This window comes from Callorhinus ursinus, unplaced genomic scaffold, assembly GCF_003265705.2.
Source record: "Callorhinus ursinus isolate GAN/ISIS: 27379988/994484 unplaced genomic scaffold, GSC_fseal_2.0 scaffold24, whole genome shotgun sequence".
NCBI lineage: Eukaryota > Metazoa > Chordata > Mammalia > Carnivora > Otariidae > Callorhinus > Callorhinus ursinus.
This window is the reverse complement of record NW_027397086.1, coordinates 2398820-2420593: the sequence shown is the minus strand read 5'-3', so window position 1 is coordinate 2420593 and position 21774 is coordinate 2398820. Positions and strand designations below refer to the sequence as shown.

At 58.4% G+C, this 21774-nt stretch overlaps 1 protein-coding gene across 4 annotated transcripts in view; it reads left to right on the top strand.

The window, feature by feature from the left end:
* NCS1 (neuronal calcium sensor 1) overlaps positions 1-21774 on the top strand; it is a 51308-nt gene that overhangs the window by 8120 nt on the left and 21414 nt on the right. For 2 of the 4 annotated variants that reach the window (XM_025888199.2, XM_073905609.1), the window contains exon 2: positions 15572-15596. In XM_025888199.2, coding sequence (XP_025743984.1) covers positions 15572-15596 — 25 coding nt within the window. Of the gene's footprint in view, positions 1-15224; positions 15247-15330; positions 15344-15571; positions 15597-21774 lie in introns of those variants that run through there. The other 2 variants (XM_025888201.2, XM_025888203.1) reach the window with 2 other exon arrangements.

The window sequence follows — 21774 nt, the reverse complement described above, 5'->3', positions numbered from 1 at the left end:
AGCCAGCGTGGGTGCCTGGTGTGGGTGTATGGTGGGGCGGGGGCTGTGGATCACGTGTGCGAGCCCCGCTTCGCGTGGGCGTGCTCCGGGCGCGAGTGACGGGGTCGCGGTGTGTGTCGGGAGTGGGTGCGGCGGCACGTCTGTGCCCGCGCGTGCGCGTGCGCGTGCTGGTGTGTGTGAGGGCAGCTCGGCGCGGGTCGTAAATGCGGATGCGCCTGGCGGGCGGGGAGCTTGGGCCGGAGGCATAGACGGGCCGGAGACCTGAGCCAGAAGCCGGTGGCGCAGTTGCTGAGCTCTGGGACCAGGCATCCTGGCTGCCACTTCTCACCCTCCTGCCGTCGCCACGGTGCTCTGTGGGAGCCCATCTGTCCTGGGGTGGTGGGGGGATTGGGGAGGGATAGCAGAAGTGACAGCCCCCATTTACCAAGTGAACATGTGGAGCGGTGAGTACTTAGTACAGATCTACCGCCCTGTGGTCTCACCACAACCCTGGGAATAGGGACTGTTGTGCCCATTAAGAGGCCCAGGCAGAGTCAGAGACATGCCCATGGCTTCCCAGGCAGTGGCCACATTGGGGCTCAGGCTCAAATCTTTGTCTGGCAAAGCAATGCCCCTTCCTCTGTGTGCCTGGCTCCTACAATCTCTGTGAACCTTACAGCCTTAGAGCTGCTGAGTAGGGTAGTGAGCACCCCAACATTGGAGGCATTCAGGCAGCTGTTCATCAGATACTGCCGGGACATCCCAGATTCCTGGGCTGGAGGTGAGGCTGGACAGTGGATAGGATCCTTCCAGCTTCATAGCTTTACACGTGGCCCTACTGGTTCCAGGTATTTCGCCTCCTGCAAGGGACTTGGGGCAGCCTCGGCTTGGCTTCCTCCAGGAAGGCAGCAGGCGAGCAGTTGTGAGAAGTCCAGGGGACATCGGTAGGATTGGGCATCAAGGCGGCTGCCCCACCCCGGGCCTCTGAGGCTTTCTCAGCCCTCTGCCTGTCCCAGGGGAGGCTCCAGTGCTCACTAGTGCCCAGTGCTGTGCTCACCTCATGGGATCCTCCCAGCCTGTGGGCTCAGGAGCGGTGTGTCCCATTGTCCAGTGTTGGCACCATCCCTGCTCTTGGGGAGCCTGTAGGCCGGGGCTGCGAAGCAGGAGGCAGCCTGTGGATAAGGCCATGGAGACTAACAGGATACACCTGGAGTGCCCCCAGCCGTCCTGCCCTGCCCGTGCCTGGCGTGGCCAGGGTGCCTCGCGAAACATCTGTTGGACAAAGTGGGAGGCCACAGGTGCAGTGTGAGGCTTAGGGACACAGCAACAGAGGGGGCCTCAGGGGCCGGAGGCCTGGTAGCAGCACCCCGGGCGATGGCAGGCTTCTTGAGGATTGGGACATTCGTGGTGGATTTGTTTCTTGTGCAGTGCCCGACCTGGAGTCACACACAGGGCCGGCTTGTGAACACCTCTGTATAAGAGTCTGGGCTTTCTAAAGTGTTTGTCTGTGTGTTGCTTTGTTTTGGTCCTCCGCTGACCAGGGTGGGACCTGCTTGTGCTCCTGACCTGCAATCAGATGGGGTGGGGTGGGAGGGGATGGATCTCCAGGTTGGAGTCTGGGGTCCTCATTCTAGCCCGACTTGCTGTAGCTTTTAGCTGCCCCTTCAGGGTCTCAGTTTCTCCAGTGTCCTGTGTCTATGTGATGGGGAGTCATCTTTTCTTAGCCTGAGCGTATCCTGATGGGGCCACCCGGGGGGCAGTGCTCCCCACCTACTGAGTCCATGCTGGGGGGTGCCTAGGAAGGGGTGCTGGGCAGCTGCTGGCTCTGGCACTCCTGGTCTCATGCGGTGGCACCAGGAAGCCCGGTGGGGCATCCAGGCCACCGTGCTCCGGATTCCCTGGCAGGGGAGAAGGAGGTGGGCGGGAGGAATGTGGCTTTGAGGAATGTTTAACCCAAAGCAGAAATAGCGCTCTCCTTTTTTTATTTTAGGCTTGGGTTTTCAGCTAGGAAGTGGGCTCAGAGTGCCATTCTCTCTCTCTCTCTCTCCCTCCCTCTCTCTCTCCCCCCAGCCTCCCCCAGCGCCCCCACCCCTCTGGCCTTTTGGGGACAGAAGGTGGCCTCTTTTAAAAAAATAAATAAACAACTAAGAAGCTGCTGTGGAAACCAGAAAGGTCCTGGATTTGGCAGCAGATGGAGCTGGGTTCAGATCCCTCGTTCTCTACCTCCCAGCCCTGTGGCCACTTCCTACCCTGACCCTCTGCTTTGTCTTCTGTGGAACTGGAGGGTCAGGGGACAGCGACTTGAGTGGAGATGGCTTGTCTGCGGTGTTGTGTCAGGCGCTCCTGCTCAGGGAGCGGCCGGGCCTCGGTGCGAAGCCCGGCCCCTCTCCTGAGCTCTGGGACCTTGGCCAAGCTCCTTCCCTCGAGCCTCCTTACTTCACCTGTAAAATGGGCAGATGATGATAATCCCACCTCCCAGGATTGTGGCTGGAATGAGTGTGAAAATATTGGCATAACGGCCTGGTGGGTCCCCAAGCTCCTGCACCCCTCCTCTGAGCCCGGGTGGCCTCACACAGGCTTGCTGCCAGGTTGAATGAGGGTCCGTGCCCTGGGCGAGGGGCAGCTCGGGGGCGCTCCTTACCTGGCCCTCCGCGTGTACCAGTGCCCCGGCAGCCTCTCCGAGGGAGGTGCCCAGGGCCTGGCCAGTGGCCTCCCGAGACCGGGTGGCGAGGACACCTTCAGCTCGTCCTCTCTCATTCAGCTATGAGCACCCTGAGGACAGACTCGTCTCATTGCGGGGGTCACCACTGTCCCCCCGGCTCCTAGAACAGAGCCTGGCGCAAATCTGTTGGAACGAACGAGCAAATATGAAAAGGAAGAAGCTAATGAGTGAGCGGAGCGGCTCATCCATCTCGGTCTGTGCTCTCTGCTCCTGTCTGGCCCCATCCGACCTCCTGGGCTGGGGCTGGGGGGCCTGCCCTGTCTGGGGGCATCCTGAGAAGTCAGGCACGGGGAGCCTGGGCCCCGGCAAGTCAGGCCTGGCAAGGACCTCCCCGGGGTTGGGGACATGAGGAGGGGGCCAGCCAGCCAGCATGGCCCCTCCTTCCAGCACCCCCCCCCCCAGCCACTCCTGTCTCTTTGTAGGAACCAAGAGATTCCTGTTCAAAGGCAGGAGATGGGGCTATTTTTGGCACTGTGGGGGAAAAAGCGAACGCTTCCCTTCTGTTCAAAAGTATATGGTGTGTGTGCTGGGCGGACGAGGCGCTCGACGGGGCTCAAAGCTCGTGCTGCCTGGGCTTCTGCCCCCCGGCCCCCAGGGTCCTGCTTCCTGTCCAGGCCTCAGCAGCTCACACAGCCGCGGTGGGTGATTCTTACTTCCAGACTGCCCGTGATGAGGTCCTTGCTGGGCCTGAGCGGTACATGATCTTAATTAAAACTAACAGCAGCCCTCAAAATAAAGGAGAGGAGCTAGCTGCTCGTACCTTGATTTGGGTTTCCTCGGCTCAGGCTCTGTGGAGCTGGGGGTGCTTGTGAGAAGGAGGTCCAGCCGGCGGGGGGGAGAAGAGCTGGAGGCCCTGGGTGCCCGTGTGGGGTGAATTCAGCCAAGGGTATCCCCAGGCCACCTTGCTGCTCTTTACTTCCAGATGCAGAAAGCCTTTGTGGGACGAATGCCTCATGCCAGGTCCTGTGGGTGCCAGGATGCAGGGCAGATGGATGGATGGGTTTCTAGCCGTCCTGGCATTTGCAATTGGGTAGGGAAACGGGTAGGAGACTAGGATAAGCATCAAGACAGGGCATTCCACAATGCTGTGGGAGGCTACCGGGTCGGGGGTGCATCTGGGAGGGCTTCCTGGAAGAGGTGATGTTTCGGTTGAAACCTGAGAGTCGGGTTGCCAGCCATAATAAACAGTTATTCATTATTTATCTGAAATCCAGATTTAACCGGGCATCCTGTATTTTTATATGCTAGAGTTGCTGGCCCTGCCTGAAGCTGAGAAGGCACAAAGATGTTTTGGGGGTAGTTTATGGGGGATGCTAAGAGTGTTTCACGCAGAAGGAACTGCATGTTCCAGGTCTGGAGGCATCTAGGTGTGGCAACTCTGAGGACCTAGAGAAGGTGCAGTGGCCAGAGTGGAGAGAAGATGCATGGTAAGGCAGAGGTATGGTAAGTTAGCCCCCTGGAGGGGCTGCCGACCAGCAGGGCGGGGCCCCACCTGGAGGGAGCCCTGCTGGGAGCCAATCTTGGGAACCAGGTGAGCCATGTGAAGGCCCAGGGACACTAGGGGAGATGAGTGTCCACCTTCGCCCAAGGAGGCACCAGCAGGTGAAGTGGTCATGGCCTCCGTCTGGCCTCCGGTGGGTTCCGGCCAGGCTGACAGGCGTGTGGCTGTGCCTCTCTGTGCCCCGTTGCTGCTTGGCGGCCCAGTGCTGGGGTCCTCCTGCTGCCCAGGACCAGGAAGAGGACAGGACGAGTCACTTCTGTGTGGAGGCCAGGTCAAGGCCACCCTCTGCTCTTGGTTCTTAAAGGGCCAGAGCCGGAGCCCGCAGGGCTGCTGGCTGCCCAGGGCTCCTGGGGCTCCAGCCCCCACTCAGCAGCCGCAGGGACGCTGCGGGAGCTGGGCCACCCTAGTGGGGCTCAGGTGCGGCTGGCTGGTCATTCTCAGTGGGGGATTTGCCACATCTTGAGCAGGAAGGGGAGGGAAGGGTCCTGCTGACCCCGTGACCCCCCGGTTTCCATTCCTGGTACAGCCCCTGCTTGGTCCCTGCCAGTGTCCTCTCTAGCTCCCTGGTCTGGGGGGGGGGGGCTTGCACCTTCCCTGGGTCTCTCAGGGCCCCTCCCCCACTCCTGTTCTGAAGTTTCCTTGCTCTGGGGCTTGTGACTTTATCAAGGGCTGTGACTGACCTGGCTTCTGCCTGAGCGGGGATGGAGGCCAGCCCAGCATGTCCCCACCCCCTCCCAGGTCTGGGGATGAGGCAGGGAAGTGGGGGATGTTGGGGTAGGCAGATGCCGCATACCCCGCAGGCCCTAGGACAGGGCTTCTTGCACCCCGCCCATCCCAGGCTGTGACACCTTTATTAATAATAGTAGCAGTTGTTAATATTTGGGGCCCTCGCTGTGCTCCACCTGCCTGGACCACATCGTGCTTCTTCTGGCCAATTCCTTGTTCCAGTGAGCCGTGGCTTCCTGTGGTCCCCTGAGCTCACCACACTCTGTGTCATCTCCGGAAAGCCCTCTCCCTTCTTTGCCTGCTGAGGTCTGCCCATCCTTTCGATGTCAGCCCTGACCCCCTGACTGGGTCAGGATCCCACTTTGCACACATGGTTAGACAGCTGAGCTGTTGCGTGCTTATGTCCCATCTCTCCTGTTCATCAGAGACTCGGAGGACAGAGACCTGTGTCTGGGTCAGTGCTGTGTTCCCCGAGCCCAGCCCAGGGCCTGGTCGATATGCTGCTCAGCAATTAATTATTGGGTGAATGAAGGGGTAAAGGAAATCCCATTTGTTCTTCCTTCCTTCCTTTCTTTTTTTGAGAGAAGAGGGAGGGAGGGAGGGGAGGGGGAAGGGAGAGGGAGTAGAGAGAGAGAGAGAGAGAGAGAGAGAGGAGCGCCCAAGAGTGTAGCCATCAGAGCAAGCCCATTAATGAGCCAGACGGAATACCTTGAGTTCTAGAAAGTAAAAGCAGGTGCGTCTACTTCCCCACCTAAAACAAGCATGAGACACACATGCATTCTCCAAGAGCAGATAGGCATTGAGCACCTACTACGTACCAGATGTTGTTTTATGGCTGTGACTGAGGCAGACACAGATCTTGCCCCATGGAGCCCCCCCGGCCGCCGAGGAAAGACAAAATCAGATAATGCAGGCAGGCAGAAAGACAAGAACAAAACCACTCCCTCTGCTGTCCAGGCTTTCCCCTGCGTATGTAGCCGGGGTAGGTTTTATCCTCAGTCTCCTGATGAGGAAACAGCCTCAGAGAGATGAGCTGACTTGTCCAATGTCACATAGCTGGAACGTGGGAGGGCTGGGATTGGAACCTGTGAGTGTCCCTTGGTGTGGGTCCCTCGGCCAAAGCAAGTTGTTAATAGATCAGCAGATATTGAAAACCTTTGCTTCCCAGCCCCGGCGGCCCTTTGCTGGGGAGTCGGAGAAGCCAAGGATTTGGTGCCTCTTCAAGGGCCCCAGGTGATGCAGTTCAGGAGTCAGGCAGGAAGGTAACTCCCAGAATGCATTTTTGTGATGTTTGAAATGCTGTACTTCTCCAGCAAGTTCTGGACTCACACGGACCCTCGTTCTGGTCCCAGCCTCGCTGCAGACTGGGGTTGGTCCTTGGGCAAGTGGCTTCACCTCTAGAAGCCTCAGTCTCCTGATCTGTAGAAGGGGGATGCAAAGTCCTTGTCCCACAGCCTCGTTCGGGCAGTGAATGAGATGAATGCCTGCCACGTGCTTAGGCGCAGGTGGGCACGCAGTGAATGTTAAGTAAATGGAGACGTTTTTGCACCTGGAAGCCATAAGACAGTACATCTTTCTGCGGTTTTAAGAATTTTAGGGGGAGAAGTTATTTAACATATAGAAAGTAAAATCAATATGTTTTATAACTTTAGGGTAAAATAAATGTGTATAAATGATGGAGCAGAATGCAAAACTCATGGGAATATTTGAGCTGGAACGTACCAGCCCTCTGCCTCAGAGGCTCTGGGGAGGGCACCTTTGGGGAGCCCCTGGACTCCTCCCCACGTGGCCCTTCTCCAGGGACCAAGCACTTTCATCTCCCCGTAAGCCGGTGGGAGTGAGCATTCTTACCCCATTTGTCAGATAAGAAAACTGAGACATGAGCAGAAGGACACACATCATGCTTTAGCTGGCAAATCTGAATGTGGGAAGGTCTCGGCGTCCAGGAGCAAGGTGGAGCCCGGAGCCTGGTTCTCAGAGGGTGGACCAGCAAGGGTCACTTTGATGGGCAGGAGCCGCTGCTCCCTGCTGGGCCATGAACCTCACACCCCAGGCGCCCAGGGCCTGGCCGACTGCAGGTGCTCAGCGAGGGCTTGCCACGGCCTGCGGGGCTCGGCAGGTGGCCCCCTCCCTGGGAACGACCATCTCCAGGCCAAAGCCTTCTTGAGCACGGGCTTCGGAGTTGGAGGGACCTGGGCGCCCACCTCCACTCCTCCACCACTGACTGTGACCTTGGACGGGTGTCTTTGCCTCTGTGAAGCCTCAGTTTCTTCACCAGCTGGGTGGGCTGGCAGGGCCCCCCCACCTGTCAGCACAGAGCTTGGAGCAATACAAGAGCTCGGCCAATGGAGCCGGCTCTGTCCGGGGCTCAGGAGGATCCTGAGCGGCCAACAGGGAGCAGGGGCATTTGCCTTGGGATCTGAGCGGTCCTGAGCAGCTCTCACACCTCGGTCCCCTTGAGGGCTTGGCTCTTCTCTGTGCCGGAGGACATTTCCCATCAGCCCCACTGGCCCCGCAGGCCACATCTTTTGCTGCTGCCCCAGTGGCATTGAGACCCCTGACATCTTATTCTAACACCGTGGCTGTCGTCATGATAGTCTGAGTCTCTGTGTCACTCGTCACCTGCTGGGCTCAGTGCTCTGGGCCTGCATGCTCTTGTTGGCTCCGACAGCAGCTCCATGAGAGGGAGGGAAGCTCAAGGTTCAGAGAGGGGTGTACATTGACTGAGGTCACACAGCAGCGAGATAGCAGGTGGACCTGTCCCCACAAAGGCCTGTGGTGGGAGAGAGCCCAGCTTCCAGGCGGTTACAGGCGGGTCAGCCAGAGTCGGTCCCAGGAGCAGAGGGGTGAGGGGTGGGCAGCTGGCCTCGCTCTGGCCAGAGCTGTGACCCCTGGAGCTTTGGGAGGCTTTACAAAATCCTGTGTGCAGAGGGCTTGGTGCAGGGCTAGCCTTGTAGCGGCAGCTCACAGATCTGGTCCAGGTGGGTCTGCAGATGGCTGATGCCCCCAAGTCTCCGCAGGTGAGCCTGCACAGAAGGTTCGGGGTGTGGTAAGAGCGTGGCAGGCAAGGCCCTGCCCCGTGTCCTGTAGACTGCTGTTGGCCCCAGCTGACGTGGGTGTGCTAACCACCAGTGGCGGGTGGGGGGGGCCCGGAGGGGAGGGCTGGGGGTGTGGGGCCAGGGCCCTGGGGAACTCACTCCTTCTGGGTCAGCTAGAGGGGCTTCCGCAGCACCCTGCTTAGCCTGGAGCGCCCTGGGATTCTGGGCAGGAAGCCAGGTGCCTTTCCGATGAGCTCAGGCTGGCTCCCTCCAGCTGGGCATTTATGGAAGGCGGGAGTGGGGCGGGCGGAGGGCTGGCCGCCTCTCCCCCCCGCCGCTCTGGAGGAGGCATCGAATGAGAGTCAGCTCCTGTGTATGTCACCCGGTTGTAGCTGATCTCCGAGGCAGCTGTCCCTAAGGGCTCCTTCTTGCAGAGGAGCCTGCCACCCCCCGGCGGCCGAGGGCTCCTAGCACCTTAGCACCACACCTGGCCCGGGGCCTGTGCCCGCCCTCCTGTTTCCACACCGCCCCTGGTGGGTGTCCATGGCCTTTGCCCTGGGGCACAGGGCCTGGCCAGGGTGGCGGGGGGAGTCCATGGCCATTGGCTGGCTGCCTGCAGGTCACTTCATGGGGTGCGGGAGCTGGGGACTGGAACTCTCTGGAGTCTAGGGAAAGCTGCAGGGCCAAGGTGGGCCGCCTAGTCCCCGGCCCCCATGGGAACACCAGTGTATTTCCACTGCAGCATACATGGGTCTGCTGGGAGATGACCTGGGGCTCGTGGGGCGTGTGGCTCTTGGAGGCTGGGGGAGTGCAGGTGTCTGCTCTGTGGACAGGGCCCTGGGAGGGAAACTCCCAAGCATATCTCTCCCTCTCTCTCTCTCTCTCTCTCTCTCTCTCTCTCTCTCTCTCTCTCTCTCGTCTCCGCAGTTAGCACTGTAGGTAAGGTCTGCTGTGTGGGGGAGGAGCCATGTCCTCTTTCATAGACAGGAAAAGGGACGGGTCACACGGTGGGGGAGTAGCAGACCCCCGGAATCCAGGTCCCAGGAGCCTACCCCACTATGCTGCCTTCCCTAGAGGGAACTGCCCCTCCTGCAGGTGGTGGTGGGGGGGGCCTGTCCCCAGGATGGAGGGAGGGGCAGGCTGTGTGGGGCATGGCAGCCGCTTCCCTCCCTTCTCTGAGCTTTGCTGCGAGGGGAGGGACACGTCAAATTAGGGATGTTGGCAGCTGCTGGTGGGGACTAGATTGGGGGGGTGGGTGGGAGGCTGGCAAGTGCTCGGGGGGGGTCAGGTGGGGGACACCCGGCTGGCTCTGGAATGTGGGGGTGTTGCTGTGTTTTCTGCCCAGTAGAGAGGAAAGGGGTGTCCCCAGGAAGGGGAGGTCCAGTCTGAGGTGGGGATCTCTTTGGGCCACGTGGAGTGTAGGCAGGGGCTGAGCTAGAGGGGGCCAGCTGGAGAGGAGCTTGGGGTGAGGTGTGTGGGGTGCCTATGCTGCCCCCCATCCCTGACAGCCGTGTGAGAAAGGGACTCAAAGGACTCTAGTATTTGGAGGTGGAGCAAAGGAGAGGCCCGGGGCTTGAGCAGGAGCTGTCTGAGGGGTGCTGTGCTTCTGGAAGCTGTCTTTCTGCACTTCTGAGCACTTCTTTGTCCAAGTGGTCAAATGTGTCAGGACTATTGGAGTGTCAGATTTAGTGACAAGGGGTTGCTGGGGCCAGGCCCAAACGGCCCCACTTTCGCCTTTTGTCTTCATCAAACCAGAGGCCTTCTTGCTGCAACGGGGGTGGGAGGCATGGGTGACACAGGCATTCGACCCAGCCTCTGTCCCTGGAGACGGAAACGGGGTCTGGATTGGCCACAGGGCTGTGGCTGGAGAGGGCAGAATGAGCGGGGTGGGCCTCCCATCTCTCCTGCTGCAGCCAGGCCCTCTGTGGGGGCCACCAACCCCTGCTTTCTGTTCCCACCGTGTTTGAGCTGAGCTTCAATCAGGAGAGAGGTATTTTGCTTTAGGGAAATCAAAATCAGACTCAACATTTATCCTGGGCTCCAGGGACCAGCTCTCTCGCGTTCATTCCTGGCAGACGAGAGCTGTGCGCGAGGGAGGAGGCCCAGGGAGCAGCCTCGGGAGCGGGAGTGCTGTTCCTGCTCTTCCTGCCGGGGGGGCGAAGGGGGGTGGCGAAGAGAGGGGCTCTGCAGGCACCCCTGCCGAAGGGGGTGAAGGCCTAGTTGCAGTGAGCCAGCTGGGGGACAGCTGGGGAGTGGGCCACGACTGGGCCCCCTCCCCACTCCCAGCCACCAGCAAGCCTCCTCCCCGCCTTCCCTGCTTCTCAGGGAGGTCTCTGGGAGGGGAGCAGAGGGGATGCCCAGCCCCTCTCCTCCTGGCTCTGTGCCCACTCTAAGCTGGGAATTTTCTAGCTACCTCTAAAGAAGCCCTCCCCATGGCTCTTGTCTGGTAGGAGTTTATACCCCATCTTTCAATGAGGAACCAGGTTCAGAGAGGTTAAGTAACTTGTTCAGAGTAACACAGCCTATACACAGCAAAGACAGGACACTGGCCCAGAGCCTCTCGCCGCCTCAACCATGTGGTTTTAAATACTGGTTTCCTAATGAGCCTGGGGCTCCCTGGCCTGTAGGCAGGAGGGGGCTGGAGAAAGGCAGCTCATCTGTAAAGGTGCCCAAAGCCGATGGCAGTTGTAAAAGTAAACGTGTTGAGAAACACAGTAGGGTGTGTCCCAAATGCAGCCAAGTGGCTTGGTGATGATGAGGAAATCAACGAGGGTTTATTCTCTGCCTCCCGTGTGCAGGACACCGGGCCGGGTGCCCAGGTGATGCTGGGGTATGCCACGAGAAGCGCCCTGGCCTCTGGGTGCTTAGCGTCCAGCTGGGAAGAGGAGAAAAAGTGGCACCGTTGAGTGCCCGCTGGGTGCCACCCATCATGCCAGGCGCTTTCCGTACACCCTCCCCCTCTAAGACAGAGGCTGTTGTTTGTCCCATTTTCAGATGAGCAAACCGAGGCTCCAAAGTGTGGAGTCATTGCTCAGGGCCACACAACCAGAGCCCTGGCCTGGAGTGCTGGCTGGGCTGACCCCAGGGCCCCTTCTGCGGGCCGCTCCGTTCTACCGCTGCCCCCCTCCTCGCTGAGCTGGCCCTGGCAGGCAGCGCCCGGTCTGACCCTCCGCTGCGGAGCTGATGGGAAGACAGATGAGGCAGGAAGCAGTGATTCTCACATAGCAGGGGGCTTCAGAGGGGGCCGTGGCAGGGAGGGCTCTGCAGAGAAGGGACATCCCAGCGGGGATTGGGAAGGTGCATAGGGTTACCCAGGTGAAGGAGGTGAGGACGAATGTCCTGGGCAGAGGAACCGCAGGTACAGGAGCCAGGGAGCGGGGGTGGGGGGGGATGGCTAGCGAGGGGCTTGGAGGGGGCAGTGCTGGGCTGAGGTAACGTTGAGGAGAGCCTTCTGTTGTCCTGAGCCCTGAGCCTTGAGCGTGGACCCGCCTAGTGCAAGCGCGGTGTGGGTGGACGCCTATTTAATTTCACACTTGGATGGAGGCCCCGGGGAGAAGCTGGGAAGCTTGAGCCTGGGAATGTCACTCTGGCATCTGGGTGGAGTGTGGAGCAGAGGGACCCAGTGATGTCCCCCACCCCCTCCTCCCTCCTGGTGCCTGTGGTGGTCAGAGCTGCAGGACCCCCCCCCCCCCCCGGTCCTTCCCCCGCTCTCGGGAGGGGGGATGGGGGCGCACACAGGTTGTGGGCTGATGAGGTCAAATATGTCCCAGCAACCTTTTATTTTGAAAGCGAGAGCAACATTGAAATAACAGGGCAGCGAGCACCTGTGTGTCCTTCATCTAGATTTGCCGGCGGCCAGCATTTTGCTGGGGCTTGCTGCTTCTCTTTCTAAACATATGTGTGTACATTTCTGAACCTCCTACAAGAAGCTGCCGGCATCCTGACCCTCACCCCCAAATACTTCAGGGCACATCTCCGATGAAAAGAGACGTTCTCCCACACCACCTCCGTGCCGTTCCCACCCCTAAGAAAATCAGCAGCGAGTCCATCGGGGCATCTGCTTGCGCCCCATGGTGCAGCTTCCCCAGCGATCCGAATAATGTTTTCTGTGGCTGGTCTTTAACACCAGATCCAGGACCCAATTCAGGCTTTGCGAGTTGCGTTTGATGGTCTTGTCTCTTTTTCCAGAATGATCCCCTGCCTTGTTTTACCTTTCATGGCACTGACTGACTCAAGTGTCCTGGCCAGTTGCCGTGTAGAATGTCCTGCCTTCTGGATTTGTCTGGTTATGTCCTCATGATTAGACTCAGGTTGAATATTTCTGGCAAGAGCACTCTGTGGATGCCATGTCCTCCCACGGCATGAAATCAGCGGGGCACATGATTTCGGGGTGTTTCACTATTGGAGAGGCCAGGTTTGATCAAGGACAATCATCTTCATGGTTATATTTTTGTTGTGTATTAGAAAATATACGAACAGCACACGTCATTGGTAATTTTATGGATATTGGTGCTTAGACTAAATCTAGATCAGGCAAGTCAGTGAAATGAGCGAGCTGATTTAGAGAAACATCCTGAGTGAATCATCGGACTGGTGGTTAGGGAAGAATCGAGAAGGTAGCGTGGGAATGGCTGAGCTCCTGGAAACCCAGACAGAATGGTAAGAACGCAGGTCTCGGCACTGAGCAGACCTGGGCAATGACCTCCTGCCTGCCTCCTTCTGGCCGTGGCCTCGGGTCCCTTCCTCAGGTCTCTGGCTCAGCTGCCTCACCTGGACAGTCAGGTTCACACTGGTCACCTACAGGTTCCTGACACCAGTGGAGGGGCTTCGGGTAGGTGGCTGGGTCCCCAGAGGGCTGCCTGATGCCCACCCCACTCAGGACCCTCCATGGCTCCAGGCAGTGAGGCAGTGATGACCTGCTGGCCCTGGCATGGTACCAGGGGACACCTGATGGCTTCGTCTGTTTCCTGAAGGTTAATTAACTCCTTAAAGCATCAGAAGGGCCCATCGCCCACCACCCCAGCTCACTGCCCCTGGGGCTTAGCTGCCTGCTGATCAACCAGTGTTCATGTTGGGTACCATTTCCAATGGGGGAGGGGCAGCCAACTATGTTCCCTCCCCCCACGTAGCTAGCTGTTCCATCCTGGGGACTTGGGAGAAGTTTCTGAGCTAGGGGGTTCCAGGGGAGCCTTCTCTGGCCCTGTGAGGCCAGAGGTCAGCAGTGGATCTGCCACCCAAACTCTTACCACTCAGCTCCTGCCACCGTTCCTGTCACGTGATGCCAAGGTCACACAAGGTCATGCAGCTCTTCCTCTTTCTCTCGGGGTGGGGGAGGCACCCAACTGGGCGTCCATCCTGGGCTCTGAAGGCAGTGCTGGCCCTGCCATTTCCTGGCAAGGTGACCTTGGCTGACTATAAGCAAGTGGACTCGTCTGAACCTCAATCTAATGGGGAAAACGGGACTACCACCTACCTGCGGGATTCTTTTTTTTTTTTTTAAAGATTTTATTTATTTATTTATTTGAGAGAGAGAGAGAGCGCGCGCGCGCTAGAGCAGTGGGGAGGGGCAGAGGGAGAGGGAGAAGCAGGTGCCCGCTGAGCAGGGAGCCCCGATGATGCGGGCTTCCCTCCCAGGACCCTGGGACCGTGACCTGAGCCAAAGGCAGCCGCTTAACGACTGAGCCCCCCAGGCGCCCCTACCTGTGGGATTCTTATGCAGGAAAGAGCATCAAGCCATTGTAGTTTTCACAAGGACCCGTTTTACAAACGAGGGAACTGAGGCTCAGAGAGAGGAAGTACTTTACCCGAGGACACAGAGTAAGCTGTGGAGTTGGGTTTGAATCCAGGCAGCCTAGTCTGGCTCCGGAGTAGGCTCCCCGTAAGCTCCTGCCTATGCTGTGATGGGTCTCCTGTGTCTCTCCAGGTTCGGGCTTTGAGCATCAGCCCCTGCCCCTGCTGCCCTTCACTGCCAGGAGTGGGTTGCGAGTCCAGGGCACCTCAGCCTAGGTTAGACCAAGGTCCCTTTCCCTCTCCACCCCCACACCTGACCCCCTTCCCACCTTCTGTCGTCTGCCAAAACTCTTGGAAAATTGTATTCTTTGCTCCAGGTCTGGCCAATCCACGTAGCTGGCACCTCCCACTGTCGCCATGCCCTCTGTTTATCGGCTGCCTGTTGGGGGACTGGCCTCTTCCTCTGCCTGGGATTTGGGCTTGTGGGAGGAGGAACCTGGCGGTGGGCCTCCAGCCTGCCCCAGGGGTCTGACCACCAGGTTACAGCCTGTGGATCAGATGGCTGACCCACACACAGAGTTTAGAGCCTCACCCTCTCACTTCACGTCCTGGCCCCTTCATGCCTCAGTTTCCCCATTTGGAGCCAGGGCAGAGTAACACTGTCTTCCCTTGGAGCTGTTGTCAGGGCGGCTGAGCCAAAGCACAGAGGCCCACCCTGGCACGGAGCCGGTGGGCTCTTGGTAACCGGCAGCTGTTACAAGCTTCCTTTGAGTGGGTTTTGGAAAAGTGGCCTCCTGAGTCCAATCAGGGACAGCAATTCAGGGATACCCCCTTGGGCCTCCCTTCCCACTTCCCTGGGAGGAGGCTGCAATTCCTTTACTCAGCTGACCTCCACCTGGCACCCACCTTCCTGTCCATCCGTTCATTTGTACCTTCCTTCATTCCTTCCACAAGTGGGCACGGAGCACGTAGGCGGGCCAGGGCCCGTGCCAGGGACTCAGGAGCTTTCACACCCGTTTCATACCTGTTCTGATTGAATTCCCAGCACAGCTCATGGGGCAGGTCCTATTATTCCTGCTTTACAAATGGGGAAACTGAGGCATGGGTTGCTGGAGGCACCTCCCAAAGTCACCCCCACAGAGAGTGAGTGTGGCCCGGGAGGTGGTTACATGTTCTCATTCAGTGATCGTAGAGAGAGCCCTGGTTTGGTTCCAATCTGAGCCAATTTAGTACTTTTCAGAAAAAAAAAAAAAAGATTTTTTGTTTGTTTGTTTCACGGTTCAATAGAGAATGACTATTTGGGCTTGGTTGGGTGTTCGACCACGTTATGTGGCTTGTCCCAGGTTTTGGGTTACGGCTCTGTTCTCTTCTTGCCTGTAAAAAACCTGGAAGTGACTGCCGTCGGGGGGCTGGAGGGGCAGGCTGAGGAGGGGAGGGGCCTGGGGGCTGCCAGGGCCCCGGGGCACTGCTCAGCCTTTGTGTCCTGGCCTGCCACACACAGGCAGGGCAGCCGAGTGCCTTCTCCCACGGTGCTGTCCTGGGAATGAGAGGTGGGGCGCAGCGGCATATCTCAGACACTGGCTTGGGTGTGATGCTCCTTCCGGCTGCCCCCCCCCCCCAGGACAGCAGGGAGAGCCAACCCCGCGTGGAAGGGGCTGTTCTCGTCAATCCTTCTAGAACAGTGGCCCTCAGGAGGGATAGGCCAGTGCCGTCCCCTGCCGGGGTGGCAGGACGCGGAGCTCCTGACCGGGACTGTTCATTCGGGGGACAGGGGTGGGCAGGCCGTGGGGGCGGGCTGGGAGGGCAGGAAGGAGGCTCCCCGGGGTCTGCCCACCCCCTAAGTAGCTAAAAGGCTACTTCTCTTTTCTCTTGCAGTTACCGAGAAGGAAGTCCAGCAGTGGTGAGTAGCTGTTTTTCCCCAAACTGTTGGCGGGGAGGCTTTGGGCTGATGGGACAGCAGTCCAGCTGCCCAGGACAGGGGCACGGGGAGGGGCTTCTGAGCATGGCTCCTCTACCATTCTGTCCCAGGCAGCCTTCATTTAGATTTTTTTGTCCACAAGGGGCTGATGTAGAGCCCGTTGAACTGGAGTGGGGAGGGGGTGTTGGGGACTCCTTGCCTTGTGTGTCATCTCTAAGGACCATCAGGCCCTGCTCACCAAAGAGAGGGGTTTGGACCAGGAACGAGTTAGGAGACTGGGTCCCAGACCTGGCTTTGTCACTAAGTCACTGGTGGCCTTGAGAAGTCTCTTCCCATTTCTGGGGTTCAGCCCCCTCTTCTATAAAGTGATCAGTGAGACTGGACCAAGGATGGCAAATAGGTTTTCTCTTGGATACCCGTTCCGTTCAATCTGTAGTGGCTGCCCAGAGTGCCGTGTTAAGAAGGGTTCTGAGGCTGTATGTCATGGAGCAAAGGGAAAGTAGAGCAGTGAGGGATTAATGAGGGCTGTAACAGATTAGTGGTGCCTGCCTGGGCTGGGGGAGAGGGGAGTGGCATATTGTCTGTCACCTGGTCACCTGTGGAATGTGACGGAATGTAGTGCTGACGGGAGGCTCACACTAGGGTAGACCTGAGGTTGGGGGGTTAGGGAGGGGAGGAGGCAAGCCTGGGTAACTTCCAGGAAAGTTTGGTGGTTTAGAAATGGACTCTAAATCCTGACAAGGCCTCAAGTGATTCTCTGGGCCTCAGTTTCCCCATGTGTACGGTGGGAATGATGACTCACTGGGAAGACGTTCCCTGTGAAGGTCGTAGCACGGTGTCCAAGAGATGACAGCCACGGCCACTGGTCTTCTGTGCGCCGTTCAGATGGGGAACTGAGGCCTAGGGATGTGCCCCCTGTCACAGCCAGCCGCGACGGGCCTGCAGGGACCCACGCCCTGAGACTCCTGGCCAGGCTCCCCTAGTGGCCAGTCCGTGCAACTCCAGGTCCCTGAGTCCAGGCGGCAGAGGGTGGGAGCTGCGGCCGCCCTGCCCGGCTCTGCTGACCCCATGCTGGACGCCCAGCCCAGTGGGCGGAACCCAGGTGGTGAGCCGGCTACTCCTGCAGTGGGGGGGGGGGGGGGGGGGGGGAGGAGTGCATGTGGTGGGAGCAGCCGCTGCTGCCTTCTTCCTCCCCCACATCCAAGGACCAACCTGTGGGTCTGGTCTGCCTCCGACCTCCTTTTCACTTCTGCACTTCCCCAGGTGAGCGTTCCAGAAATGTTCCTACTGCTAGGTCTTTATCCCCATGGCTCTGCCTTCCAGAACTCCCCGCCCGTCCTTCCTGGGCCCTTGTCTACTCATATCTCCCTTTCGGAACTCCCCACCCTTCTTTCCTACCTTCCTAGGCCAGCTGAGCTCTCCTCTCCCAAGGCTCATCCACGTCATCTCCTCCAGGAAGCCTTCCGGGATTCCCCATCTGTACATTATCCCCCTCCTTCCCACCTGGCAGCCAGAGGGGTCATTGTTGAACAAAAACCTGACAATGCTCAGCTTCTGCCGAAACCCTCCCTGACGCTCAGGTGAAGGCGGTGCCTTCGGCATCTTTATATGGGGATGAGGACCGCTTTGGTCTGACCCTGTTGATCCCACCAGCCTCCTTCTGCCCCCTGGCCCGCCAGAATTGCTCTCTGTTCCTGAACTCACCTCGCTCCCTGGGCCTTCCTGAACTTTGCCTGGTCTGTCCCCCTTCTGGGGATACCCCTCCACCTCTTTGCTTGGCTACTATCTCCCCACCCTCAGGGCTTCTTCCCTGAGACCCCTGGGCCCTCCATCACAGCCGGGGACACAGCCCATAACAGTTACTCATCTATGAGCCTCCCTGCCTCCTTTCCTGGCCCTGAGGGCCGGCCCTGCCCTGTTTGCCCCTGTGGCCCCAGAGCCTGGCCACAGCAGGTGCTCAGCCCCCAAGAAGCACACGCCAAGTGCTTCCCATACATTGCTCTTGTCTCCTGGGAGCTGCCCTGGGGGCCAACACGGCGAGCCCTGCCCGGCAGGGCAGAAGGTACAGTCTGTCCCAGAGAGATGGCAGATGCTTCCCCAGCGCCGCCATGTGCCCTGCGAGCTCTCAGACATGGCCTCATTCAGTTCCTCCTCACTGTCACCCAGAGGAGTGTCCCATCATGGCATATCCTAGACAGGGCCCCTGAGCCTCCAGGCTCTACCCTGCTTACACCTGTGCTTCCCCCGGAGAAGGCAGGGCAGAGCAGCGAGGCGGGCTCTGGAACCAGGGCGCTGGGCTTGGGTACCCACACCCCACGTCCTGCGTGAGCAACCTTGAGCAAGTTGCTGGACTTGTCAGTGCCTTGGTTTTCCCATCTGGAAAATGAGGGTAATAATAGTTAAACATTATAGGACTATTGTAAAGAACAAGTGATGTAATTCACATAAAGCATCTGGAGCAGAGCCTAGTAGCCCTCTCTCTGTTGGTGGTGTTAACAATAATCCTGGTATCGTCATCAGTACAACCCATGTGGCAGTCCTGAGCGTCACGGTCCCCTTCTCATTATGACAGTGGGGAAACCGAGGCCCAGACGGGTGGAGTGCCTTTGGTTCATTTGCCAAGCTGGTATGTCAGCTACAGCCTGGACAAGGACTCGGCCGTGGAGGAGAGTTCCAGGCACAGGGAAGAGTGAGCGTGAAGGTGCAGTGAGAATAGACTTGGCGTGTTTGAGGGTTCGAGGAACAGCAGGGAGGCCGAAGAGGCTGGCCTGTGGAGAGCATTCGTGGAGGTTCCCATAACAGAGCCGGGGCCCTAGGCCTTGTGACACCCAGTCCTTGCCATAGGGTGACTGTCTCTGAAGAGCTTATAAAGACAAGAACTGATCTTTCTTTGCCAGAAAGTTCTGTGAGCCTCGGGTCCATGTCCTCTGGTTCATTTTGGTGGTGCCTTCAAGCCTAGGAGACGGTTGACTGAGTGCCTTCCTCTGGCCCTCCTGGGTCAGCCCACGACCCACCTCACTGTGGTATTCTAGAATGGCTATACCCTGTAGGGTGAAGCTAGACCGCGGGTGGTTAAACAGGGCCACCCATGCCACCACTCTCCCCGCCGGCGCCCACAGCAGACATTGGTAATGGATCACAGATTATCGCACTCTGGATCCGTTTCCTCCAGTGCTCGGGGCGCCCCGTGCCATTGTTGCTGGCCCACAAAAGGAGCCCATCTGTTATCCTTCGATTGACCCGCGCCTCACTGGTTCACTGGGACTGTAGGTAGCCCACCGTCCCCTCTGCCTTTTGCACAGGAAACGGGTAGGATGAGCAGTTGCATCCCAAGTGCCCTGGGCCCTTCTCAGAGGACCCTTTGCCACCACGGCCACCAGCCAGCCCCTTCATGTCCTACTAAACAGTTCTCAGGGCACCTGGCAGCTGGGGTCGGTGCCTCCCTGGGAAAACTTGGACTTCCCAGGACCTCTCCCCTCACCTTCTCCCTTGTAGGGGGATGCTTCGCTGGGCATCCCCCTGCTTCCTGTCCCTCACCCACACCAAGCTCCTTCCTACCTCAGAACCCCTGTCCTTGCTGTGCTCTCCGCATCCAGATCTTGGCATCTGCACCGCGTGTCCTCTCTTCCGAGAGGCCTGTCCTCACCGCCCAGTCTTTGTTTCTCCAGCATGCTCTAGGATCCCCTTGTTTTGTGCTGACTTTCAGTAGCCGCGATGCAGCGGGGGAACCAAGACCCAGGGCTTTTTTTTTTTTTTTTTCAAGATTTTATTTTTAAGTCATCTCTACTCCCAAGGTGGGCCTCGAACTCACAACCTCGAGATTAAGAGTCCTACGTTCCACCGGCTGAGCCCAAGGCCCAGGGCTCTTACATGATTCTGTGATGGGGGTCGTGGGCCACCCAGAGAGCAGAGGCAGAGCCGGGAGCAGCACTCGGGCCTCGGTGCTGGTCGGGCGCAGGTCCTTGGGAGAGCCCAGGCGAGGCTGCAGCAATGGGGTACCAGGCCAGCATCATTAGGACTCAGTCTGCACCGGGCTCCTGCTGAGTGCCCCTCGGGGTCATCTCGGGGGCTCCCACCCCCGCGCTGCTGTGCGGTTGTCTGTATTTGCAGGGAGGGGGCTGGAGGCCGAGAGGTGAGGCCAGTGTCAGGATCCACAGCCAGCCTGGGTCCCTGCGCCTTGCTCTTGACCATCTTCGTTCCCATGCTGAACCCGGTTTGTCACTGTTGGAAGGTCAGGAACTGCAGTGAGGGCTAAGAAACTGCAGCAGGTCCCAGGCCCTTTGCAGACGATTGTGAAATTGACGTCACTCCGAGGGCAGGCAGACAGCAGGGCACAGATAATGCCCCCCACCCGTGCCCACCCCAGGCCCTCATGAACACAGGCAGAGGGCCCGGAACCTGGGAAGGATCAGCCAGAGGTGCGTGTTGGGTAGCAGCATTATGGGTTGTGGTGCCTTTCTCTCTTATAGTTTCTATTTTCCAAATTTTCTTTTTCTTAAAAGATTTTATTTATTTATTTGACATGGAGAGAGAGCACGCACAAGCAGGGGGAGTGGCGGGCAGGCAGAGGGAGAGGGAGAAGCAGGCTCTCTGCTGAGCAGGGAACCCGATGCGGGGCTCCAGGACCCCGGGATCATGACCTGAGCCGAAGGCAGCCGCTTAACTGACTGAGCCACCCAGGCGCCCCTCTATTTTCCCAATTTTCTGAAAAAACTGAAGCTCATAGGGGTGGAGACACTTGCCCAGGTGGCCCAGTGCTGTCTGCGTGCGTGCGTGCTTGCGTGTGTGTGTGTTTGGAGTTGGGGTCCAGCTTGCTCCACTTCCTTGGCCCAGGCTGTGGGAGCTCCATCCTGCTGGCTCTCGCCTGGGCAGCCCCCCAAAGCTGAAGACCGTGGGGGCTGGTGGGGAGGCCAGGAAGGAAGAGGCATCCTCCTCATGGGTTGTGTTTACAGGAGGGGATTGTTTGCAAAGATAATGGGAGAAAAATCGGTCGGGTGCACCATGGAGGCAGCTGGGGCCACACTGGGCCTGATGGCAGGTGGGGGAGAAGCGCTCTCGTGCATCCGTCTATTCCGTATCCTTCCTGCTGCAGAAGGCCGCGCTGCCTCACTTTACCCTGGGCCTGGTGGGAGAGGCGCGTGCAGGGAGCTGCAGCCTGGCCTCAGGCTGGCTCCCACAGGGCAGAGATCCCTGGGAACTGAGAGCACTGAATCCCCAGCAAGTCCTAGCAGGCTGGGCCCTTTGGGCCTTGCTCGGGGTCCTCCGAGAACGAGAAGCTGAGCTGGAGTTGGACCCCCCTGTGTCATAGCGAGGATTCGTTCATTCATTCACTCGATCATTCGTTTGTCTGCTCAGTAAGTCTTTACTGAGCACCTGCTATGGGCCAGGCCAGTGCGGGGCGCTGGGGGCAGCCGGCTCTGAGGGAGACAGGTGCCTGGAGTCCCCTGGGGGAGGGGACACAGGCATGGCCCAGGCTGGCACGGTGGGGAAGTCCCTTCTGTAAGTGGCATTCAGGCTTCCCTGCTTTATGAAATGACAGGTTGCTTCGCCCCTTTCCTTTTCAAAGAAGCCTAAGAGCGCACTTGTCAGGTCTGCAGCTTTCTCTTCTCATCCCCACCCTGTCTCGAAGAGCTGGCTCCCAAACGCAGCCAGCCCTGTCGAACACCCGTGCTCATGTGGCCGGGAAGTGTATGTGCCGTGTGCACAGAGACTGGGCCCATTTCCCAGGCTCGGTGCCATAGCTTTCTGTCCTATTCCCAGAGCCGCCTCTGGCCCCCCGCGAGCTAAGACCCCTGTTCTCGACTAGCGACAGGTACGGAGATAATTGATTTTAATCAAATGTCATCTTCTTACCTCAATAAAAAGATGACTTAAAATAAAAAAATAGCTTTCACGAGTCCTAGTAACTAAGGACGGTTTATAAAAGAAAAGGCAAATCTAGGTAGAGTCGTGATTGTTGTTTGATTTGTTTTTTCAAAGGTTTTGTTTTCTGCAACAATCTTTTTAAAAGTAGCCCATTTTTTAGTGGGTCATGGTCGATTGCTTTCACGGTTTGTTGATTTATGTGGATATAAACAACTTTTATTATCTAAGATTTGTATTCTATATCACATGCTGTGTTACACCAAACTATATCTGTGTTTGATATTTTTTATGCCTG